This window comes from Mus caroli, unplaced genomic scaffold, assembly GCF_900094665.2.
Source record: "Mus caroli unplaced genomic scaffold, CAROLI_EIJ_v1.1 scaffold_22299_1, whole genome shotgun sequence".
In the NCBI taxonomy this organism is placed as follows: Eukaryota; Metazoa; Chordata; class Mammalia; order Rodentia; family Muridae; genus Mus; species Mus caroli.
In genome coordinates, this window is record NW_018391454.1 from 1 (window position 1) to 9,493 (window position 9,493).

The 9,493-nt window shown below is 39.4% G+C and overlaps 1 protein-coding gene across 1 annotated transcript; it reads left to right on the forward strand.

Moving 5' to 3' along the window:
- Positions 1-426: 426 nt before the first annotated feature.
- On the forward strand, positions 427-7,636 carry LOC110289191 (coiled-coil domain-containing protein 7-like). The gene is made up of 4 exons (XM_021155351.1): positions 427-679; positions 2,921-3,038; positions 4,050-4,373; positions 7,141-7,636. Exons 3-4 carry the CDS (start codon positions 4,101-4,103, stop codon positions 7,258-7,260), a joined length of 393 nt encoding a protein of 130 aa, XP_021011010.1. The 5' UTR covers positions 427-679; positions 2,921-3,038; positions 4,050-4,100; the 3' UTR covers positions 7,261-7,636.
- Positions 7,637-9,493: the final 1,857 nt, after the last annotated feature.

Here is a 9,493-nt window from a genome sequence, read left to right on the forward strand (position 1 = left end):
TCTCCTTTAGTTCATTTCAACCCATTTTCTTTACTTAGGTTGGTATGTATGTATTTGTTTTGGTTTCTGCGAAAACCTATACCTGCCACCCTCTCACCTCTTCCACTCTGGAAAAACCACAGCTCCTTGTTCTCTGACAGGGCACCTCAAGCTCTCTGTTGGCTTATTTATTTATTTATTTATTTATTTATTTATTTATTTATTTAGTCATCTGAAGTGTGGCATAGGTGTTCTAGGCTTCCATGATCCTTGGCACCCACACTTGACTCCTTGTAGCTGCTAGGGCACAAAGAGCTGGAGGCAGCTGTTTGCATCCTCCGGTCTTGTTCTTTACTTCATATGTGGGAGTGAGGGATCCTGGTGAGTCAAACCTCACGCGCCACGCCCTGTAGCCCTGTGATCGTTTCTGCTCCCTGGGCGCAAGGGATCAGGGTGGGCCAGGCGCGTGCCCTGTGGTCGGTTGTTACCACCCTGGGCGCAAAGGCCCCCCTTTCCCTTTCAGCACAGATGTCAGTTTGTACTGGGGCAGAGCTGTTGTCTGGAGAGTTTGCTGGCATCTTCCAAAGAGGTCTAGGAAACGCGGAATTTACAACTTTCTCAGGCAAATAGATTCTCACCTTCCAGCCTGCCACCCCAAAGCCAAGCCACCCAGTAAGACCACTTCCAACAGCCTCAGCAGGTACATCTCTTAAGAGGAGAGCAGGTGGGAGGGGCTGCCTTCCTGAAATGTTAAGGGCGAACTTTATTTAGGCTCTCTGTCTGGCAAGAGCATTCCTGTTGTTGAGTCCTGATGCACAACTGCCATATTTAAGGCCCTTTCTTGTTTCTTAGGGGTATTTGTTCAGCTATTGGATCTCTACCAGTCAGAAACTACTTTCCATTAGTTTTTTTCCACATCCTAGTATGTGTTTCCTAAGGCTGGTGCAACAAGGTAGCATAGACTTTGTGGCTTGAAGTGGACGTTAATCACTACCCAGTCCCTAGATTAGAATCTCAAACTTAAGGTGTTTCCAGGGCAGGTTTCTCCTAGAGAGTTGTAGGGAGACAAGTGTGTGCTGCTCTGCTCACTTCTGGTGGTTGTTTGCAATCATTACTGTCCTTTGACTTATAGACCCGTATATGAGCCAATATCTGCCTCAAATGCAGGCACATTCCCTTCTCTGTGTGCCTGTGTCCCTGTATTTACTTTGTATTCGGAAACCCTTAGATTGGGGCCTGATCTGGTCTAACATGAACTCAGTCTGATGACATCTTCAACCACCCTAATTCCAAACAAGGTCACGTTCACACAGGGTCTGCATATATCTGGGGCAGAACACATTTCAACCCACAGTGACATGAAAACTTGTTACTTTTTCTCATTAGGAACCTCCCCTGACCACATTTCCTCTCTCTAGTATACAGGAATTATTCTCTATTTTAGCCACATTTCTCTCAAATTCTTATATTCATGTTCCTTCTATTTCCTCTCTGACAGTTGTCTAGGAGACTTAAGTCAAGTAGGCATTGGTGTCTCTTGAGTTACTGAAATTGCTGCTCCTCTTCACGTTCCAGACACCAGGCTTCATTGTTTTTCTCACACATATTTGATATGTGTATACCTGTCACTGGGTGTGCATATTTTAAATTTTATAAGGTGTCTCTTAGACCTTTTACCTGAAATGTTTTCTGTTGGCTGAAATATTAACAAAAGCTTACAAGAAAAACTGTTTGTATTTTTAAGTCCACAATTGTATCAGTGAGTATTTTCTACTTACGTTAGGAATTATGCCCAACATAGTCGAGAAATTGGGTCTTTAAAACCTTTATAAAAATAGTTTATTTCATGCCACTACTGATCTTTGATTGAAAATAGATTTTTTTGATACAATGTGTTCTGATTATGGGTTTCCCTCCCTTATCTCCTTCCAGATCCTCCTACTTCCCCATCCACCTGAATCCACATCCTTTCTTTTCACTCTCATTAGAAAATGAGCATGCATCTAAAAATAGAAAATAATAAAATGGAATAATATAAAAACAGAATAGGAGAAAACAAACAAACAAACAGAAGGGAGAAAAAAGCCCAAGACCCCCTTTTTGGGGGGGGGTCAAATGACACTTTCACAGGGGTTGCCTATCAGACATCCTGCATATTAAATATTTACAACTCACAACAGTAGCAAAATTACAGATAGGAACTAGCAATGAAAATAATGTTATGGTTGGGCGTCACCACAACATGAGGAACTGCATTAAAGCATTGCAACATTAGGAAGGTTGAGAGCCACTGGAGCACATTTAAAGGGAAATGTAGTTCTCTGCTGACTACTTTTCATGCTTATACATCCTGAAGAAGGTTTGAGAAAAATCCCCAACAGGAGTTCAGTCTTTCCTAGATTGGGACTAAATGAGGACTAGGAACAAAGAAGCAGAACTGACAGTTCAGATGCTAGAACTGCTACTTTCTACTTGGCATTATTCAAGACTCCCAGCCCAAACTTACCTTGTTGCCTGTGGTTTTATTGTCAAGTTCAAGTGTGACTGAAGGTGATGGAATAATGTACTTACTTATTCATAACACTCCATATTCCTGTGCCATAATTGTCTCCAATATAAGGTGAACACTGTTTAAGACATTCCCAATGGAAACTGCAGTCTTCTAAAGTCTCTCTACAGTGGTAGGCAAGCAAAGTGTACACCTTTATTAGCACTGGTTTTGAGGAGTTTACTTCAGAACTCAACAGAAATATCTGCCTACTCATCTCTGCAATGCTGATCCTAACTGTATTAGAGCCCAGATCCCTATTTGCTTTCTAACATTGTTTTTGTTTGTTCAATAGTCCTATATTATGTTTGGAAATTTCCTGAGGTGAGGTTTGCTGATTATGTTTTTGTTGTGGTGGTTGTGGATGTTGTTGTTCTTATTCTTCCTTGACAGCATTCAGATCCTCCTTGAGAGCAAAGGATATTTACATCAGGCCAACATGCATACAATTCAGGACTTACCTTCAGAATGATGAAAGCACAGAGGGAATAACAGATCCTGCAGCACAACTGTAAGTAACTCTCCTTGACAAAAGAATAGTTCGTAGTTGCATAGGAATGAATCTTCTTCCTATCTTCAGTTGTACTGTGGCCTAAATACAGAGGCTCATTGTTAAGCAGAGAATAACTGCCTGTGGGTTAGCTTATTGTAGTGAGCTCTTTATGATTTTTATTTAAATCTCTTACTCATACAAAAAATGCGGTAAAATTTAAAAACAAAATTGATAACTTTTGAAGCAAATATTATAGAAAACAAGCAAGATATACAGAAAAAATTATCTTTATTGAATTTCCAACCATAAGACTTCATAGCTTTTTGAGTTTTCCTGTGACTATCTTCTCTGAGATGAGGTTAATCATGTGCAACATGGGAATAACAGTGTATGTCAAGGGTGTATTTTAACTCAATAATGGGTCTTTCACTGCTCTGTTGTCATTCTTGAGTTTAAACATTTTGTTTTTATTTAACTTGTCATTCAAAAAGACCAAAAATATGTCAGCACCTCCCAGAAGAAGTGTGGTGTCTGTTTCAGTTGTTTTTATGTTTCTGTGACGAGTCATCTCATAATGAATACCCACTGAAGGGAATTAACTGCTTGATTAACAGTTTCAGAGGGTTCATCATGTAGGTACTTGGTGCTGTGCTTCTGAGCCATGGTAAAGCAAAGCTTTATGATAGCAAGCATATGGAGGGTGGGGCTGGTCACACTCTGGTAGACAGGAAATTGTAGACCAGACGTAAACAGTCAAAGTCAGCATTCATTTACCAACTTCCTTCAGCTAAACTATATCTCCTAAAGTTTCTGTCAAAATAGTACCATAATTTGGGAAATAAGTAACCAATAAATGAGCCTGTACAGAACTGCTTGTATTCACACCATAACAGTGTCACCTGAAGTGCTTGCTCTGGTACCATAATGATAAAACAGACATAGTATATGAATTTCATTGAATAATTTTGTTGATATATTAAATGAACAGTGTGGGATTTTCCTTTGAATGCCTTAACATTTTATTTACAGGGAGGTACTGAATTTTTCATATGTAATTTGGAAGCTAAATCAATTACAAAAATGAAGTGTGCAAAGCATCCATCAACCATTAGTGTGAAATTGACAAGTGTTCCAGAGTTACCTTATAAGAAAGGCTTACTGAATTCATCACCTAAGCCAAAAGAAAAACATAATGCCAAGTCAAAGTATGGTAAAAATGAATCAATGGTCCTGAGGTCTCCACCCACAGGAGAGTCAATTGTACGATTTGCCTTGCCAATACCATTGAGTAAAACGAAGGAAAAGATATCAGCTGATGAAATGGTCAGGAGGATTGCCACAAATCTGAAGATGGTAAGGTATTTGCTGGGTCTTCTATTGGAATAATTCCCAATCTGGTCACTAGCTGGGGGATTTGCTGTTAGGCAGCAGGTGAATCAGCTATAGTTATGATGGACTCAGTATATCATTATGCCAATGATAAGATTTATCACATCCAGCCATGTGGAGGGAATCAGAAGAAAAATGGGATGAAGCCTATAGACTGCTCTCTTATTGAAGTTGTATGAGGCATGCTTAGTTGCTTTGGCAGTAATTTATGACCACTCACATAGTATTTGTGCTAGAAGAAGTCTTTAGACACTCAGTACCCAGAGTAGTGATCACTTAAAGTGGTCTGTCTGAGTTTCACTGCTGTGAATAGACACCATGACCAAGAGAACTCTCATAAAGGACAACATTTATTTGGGACTAGCTTACAGGTTCAGAGGTTCAGTCCATTATCATCAAGGCAAGAACATAACATTGTCCAGGCAGACATGGGGCTGGAGAAATTTAGAGTTCTACATCTTGTTCCAAATGGAACTAGAAGACTGGGTGGTCTTAAAGCCCATGCCCACAGTGACACATGTACTCAACCAAGGCCATACCAGCTAATAGTGCCATTTCCTGGGCCAAACATATACAAACCATCACATGATATCTGACAAGCATATATTAGAATTCTAGATTCCAGATAAGCAGGAGTTTAACATAAAGCATAATTTCTGGGATAAAACTCATTCTTTCTAGCTTCCTGAAAACAAAATTTTCTAAATGTCAGGTTAAGGCCATCATTACAAGCAGGAATTTGTGTATATAAGCATCTTGAAATCTCATGCCATCTATAGTAATTTTTGTCTACACCCCAAGCAAGAAAGTCAAGACAAATCTACAGCATTTGATATTTCTCTAATTTTCTTTTTACATAATGGTTGACAATCAAGTTGCTAATGGGCTTTTAAATGAGCACAAGGAGGGAAGACACTAAATTAAAGAAATTATAGTTTATCATACTTCTAAGATATCTTTTATATCACAGTTTGCTATTGTGGAGAATGTCTTTTAAATTTTATTGCTTTCTTCTCTTTACATTTTTCATTTTTTAAATATTAATTTTACATCCAGATTACAGCCTCCTATTTCTTGTCCTCCAAGTCCCACCTTTACAAATAATTGCCCCCTTTGTGTCCTCCCTTGGGTACCACCAAACCCTGGGGCATCTAGTTCCAGCAGTTTTAGGGACATCCTCTCCCACTGAGATCCAAACCGGCAGTCCAAGTAGTGGAAAAGGGGATCTGATGGTGGAGATCAGAGACAGTGACAGCCTCTGTTCCACGTGTTAGGGGAACATATGAACATGCTTTTGCATGCTTCCTGGTTGGTGGCCCAAGCTCTGTGAGTCCCTATGGTCCTAAGTTAATTGACTCTGTAGGTGTTCTTGGGGTATCCGTTACACCTCTGAGTTTCCCATTTCTATACTCCACTGTTCTACAAGATTACCCAGGCTCAGCCTAAAGTTTGGCTGTGGATCTCTGCATGAACCTAATTCTGCTGCTAGATGAAGCCTCTCAGGAGACAGTTATGCTAGGTTCCTATTTGAAGCACAGCAGGGTATAAAAACAGTGTCAGGGTTTGGCTCTCTCACATGGAATGGGTCTCAATTTGGGGCATACATTGGTTAGTTGTTCCCTTAGTCTCTGTTCCATCTTTATCCCTGCACATATTGTAAGCAAGACAATTTTGGGTTGAAGAGTCTGTGTATGGATTGAGGTCTCCTTCCTTCCTCTAGAAACCCTGTCTGGCTGCAAGAGGTAGCAATTTCAGTTTCTATATACCTCTCTGGTAGGAATCCAAGCTCACCACCCTCATAGACTCCCCCTATTCTCTTCCTTCCTAGGTCTCCAGCTAGTTACCAGAAATGCCTCCAAATCCAATTTCCATTCTGACTCCCAGTCCTCTCTCACCCCATCACCCCATACTGGATCTCCATCACAGTTCCCCTCCTAATGTCCTCTTTTACCCAATTTCCATTATCCATTCACCTCAGATGACTATTTAGTTTCCCTATCTGAGTAAGATTCATGCATCCTCCCTTGGAACCTCCTTATTACCCAGTTTATTTGGGTCTGTGTACTGTTGCATGGTTATCCTGTGCTTTATCACTAATGCCCACTTATAAGTGAAAACATACCATAAGTGTCTTTCTGGTTCTGGGTTACCTCATTCAGGAGGTATATATATTCTCAAGTTGCAGTCTTTGCCTGAAAATTTAATGATTCCTTTGTTTTTAATAGCTGAATTGTATTCTGTTGTGTAGATGTACTAAATTTTCTTGATCCATTCTTAAGTTGAGGGACATATAAGTTGTTTCCAGTTTTTGGCTATTACGAATAGAGCTGCTATGAGTGCAGCTGAGCAAGTGCCCCTGTGGTACTATGGGACATCTTTCTTGTATATTCCCAGGAGTGGTATAGCTCTTTACATTTCTTTTATTTAATGTGATATTCAGAGGAAAATCAGACTTTGAGGAAAATTCGGCATTGTTCAGCAACTCATAGACACATACCTATTTTAGCTATTTATCCACATAGAGAAGATACAGCCTTGGAGTGTACACATACATAGGAAGCAGGCTCAAGCACGATTGAGCTTGGCATCTTCTTGACAAACTGTGATGAGTCAAAGTGTAAAAAGCTTATATTCCAGCCAATGGCAATAAAGTGACATCTGTAAGATCATGGTATGAATGTTTTAGCATTTTGACTATGAATAAATGTATCTTGCTGTCCATTTTTCTTAGGTTGTTTCTAACTTGGAAGACACCTATGGAGCTTGCTATGATAATGGAGAAAAGGCAGCAGAAAAAAGTGAAGCAGAAGGCTTGTCTGTATGTGTATATAATGCTAATGAAATAAATTAAATGCTGGAAGGGGTTAGCCCTCACCTTCAGAATCCACAAACATACACTGTCTGAATAGGCCACTATCTACACAAAGATTCTCTTGTGACATTTGACAAAACTGTACTAATGTTTCCAGCTTCAGCCAATTCCTCCTGTCTTAACTATCTGTAAGTCTACTTTTTATAGTCTTGCTTCTATGGGGAGTTTTAAATATGAGCTTGGTTATTTTGATCGTCTTGGCTGTAAGAAAGTATTCTTGCACCAGCAAAATGGTTCAGTGGGTAAAGATGCTTGCCATTAAGTCTGAAAGCTTGAGTTCAGTCTTTGGGACCTACATGATGGAGAGAGAGGGCCAACTCTTGCAAGTTGTAACTCCATGTGTATACTCTTGCAACCAAATGTGAGCTCCACCCCCAAATAAATAATAAATGTAAGTTTTAAAAAGTATTTTCTTTTCTAAACTTTAAGATAGAAAATAAAATGAGTTTTTAAATGTAGTAAATAGATGTAATTCAACTATTAATTAAAACCGAAGTATGCTGCTTCTTCTTCTTCTTCTTCTTCTTCTTCTTCTTCTTCTTCTTCTTCTTCTTCTTCTTCTTCTTTTGTTTTGTTTTTTTGAGACAGGGTTTCTCTGTGTAGCCGTGGCTGTCCTGGAACTCACTTTGTAGAGCAGGCTGGCCTTGAACTCAGAAATCCACCTGCCTCTCCCTCCAGAGTGCTGGGATTAAAGGCATACGACACCACATCCGGCTATTATGGTTCTTCTTAAGTTGGTTGTTTCTGTTTCTTATTGTTCCTTGTTTGCTTTAATCTTTTAAGGTATTTTAAAAATTTTATTTACGAGTATGTGTTCATGTCTGCATGTGCACATGTGATGGTCCCTGTAGATGCCAGAAAAAGACATTGGGATAAAGTGACAGGAGGTTGTAAGCCATCCAATGTGGGTGCTGAGAACTGGATCCCAGTTTTGAGAAGGCATCAGGCACCCTTAACTGCTGAACCATCTTGAAAGCAATGTTTTACATACATTTGCCTCATCCATTTTTTTGCATTTGAACTTTTCAACTTCTAGGTTTTTATTGTTATTTTGTGTGTATGAACAACTGCATGTGCCATAGAATATATATAGAGATCAGAGGATAATTTTGTGGAGTTAGTTTTCTTCTTTCCCATTTACATGGGTCCCAGGAACCAAATTCAGGTTATCAGGTCTGTTCCATTCCTCTCTTAGCCATATGGCCAGTCCCCATTTATACCATTCAAACATAAAACCTTATCCTTTTATTTATAATTAGTTTTAAAATGGATTGATTTAGGCTATTTAATAAGAAACCTGGGTTGAAACTTCTCATAAATCTATTTAATATCCGTATTTATTTATATTGCATTTAATTTTGTTCACCAGAATTTAAATTTGTTCACTGTTTAGATCTTTTACATGATTTGTTTGTCTTACAGTTTGGAGGGACTATTAATGACATTATGTTTAAAACTTTAGTTTCTCTATATTAAATCTCAAAGTACACATTTGCACCCTACACAATAATAGTGGGAGGCTTCAACACACCACTCTCAACAATGGACAGATCCTGGAAGCAGAAACTAAACAGAGACATTGAAACTAACAGAAGTAATGAAAGAAATGGATTTAACAGATATCTACAGAACATTTTATCCAAAACAAAAGGATATATCTTCTTTTCAGCACCTCAGGGCACCTTCTCCAAAATCGACCATATAGTGGGTCACAAAACAGCCTTCAACAGATAAAAAAATATTGAAATTATCCCATGCATCCTATCAGATCACCACGGATTGAGACTGATCTTCAGTAATAACATAAATAAAAGAAAGTCAACCTTCATGTGGAAGATCAACAGCATTCTACTCAATGATACCTTGGTCGCTGATCAGGGTCACACGTCCCTTGCCATCCACGCCAACACTGGGGTTCTCCTGACACCCGCAAGGACCCCCACAGGACCCTCCACAGGATCTTAAGACCTCTGGTGAGTGGAACACAACTTCTGCCAGGAGGCAGGTTCGAACACCAGATATCTGGGCACCTTCCCTGCAAGAGGAGAGCTTGCCTGCAGAGAGTACTCTGACCACTAAAACTAAGGAGAGATCTAGTTTCCCAGGTCTGCTGATAGAGGCTAACATAATCACCTGAGGAACAAGCTCTAACCAGAGAAAACTATAACAACTAACTCCAAAGATTACCAGATGGCGAAAGGCAAACGTAAGA

Bases quoted from the DNA above. Each gene is read 5' to 3' on its own strand.
- LOC110289191 (XM_021155351.1), top strand. From the start codon at position 4,101: ATGAAGTGTGCAAAGCATCCATCAACCATTAGTGTGAAATTGACAAGT. The intron at 4,374-7,140 runs GTAAGGTATTTG...CATTTTTCTTAG, and splicing joins TTGCCACAAATCTGAAGATG to GTTGTTTCTAACTTGGAAGA.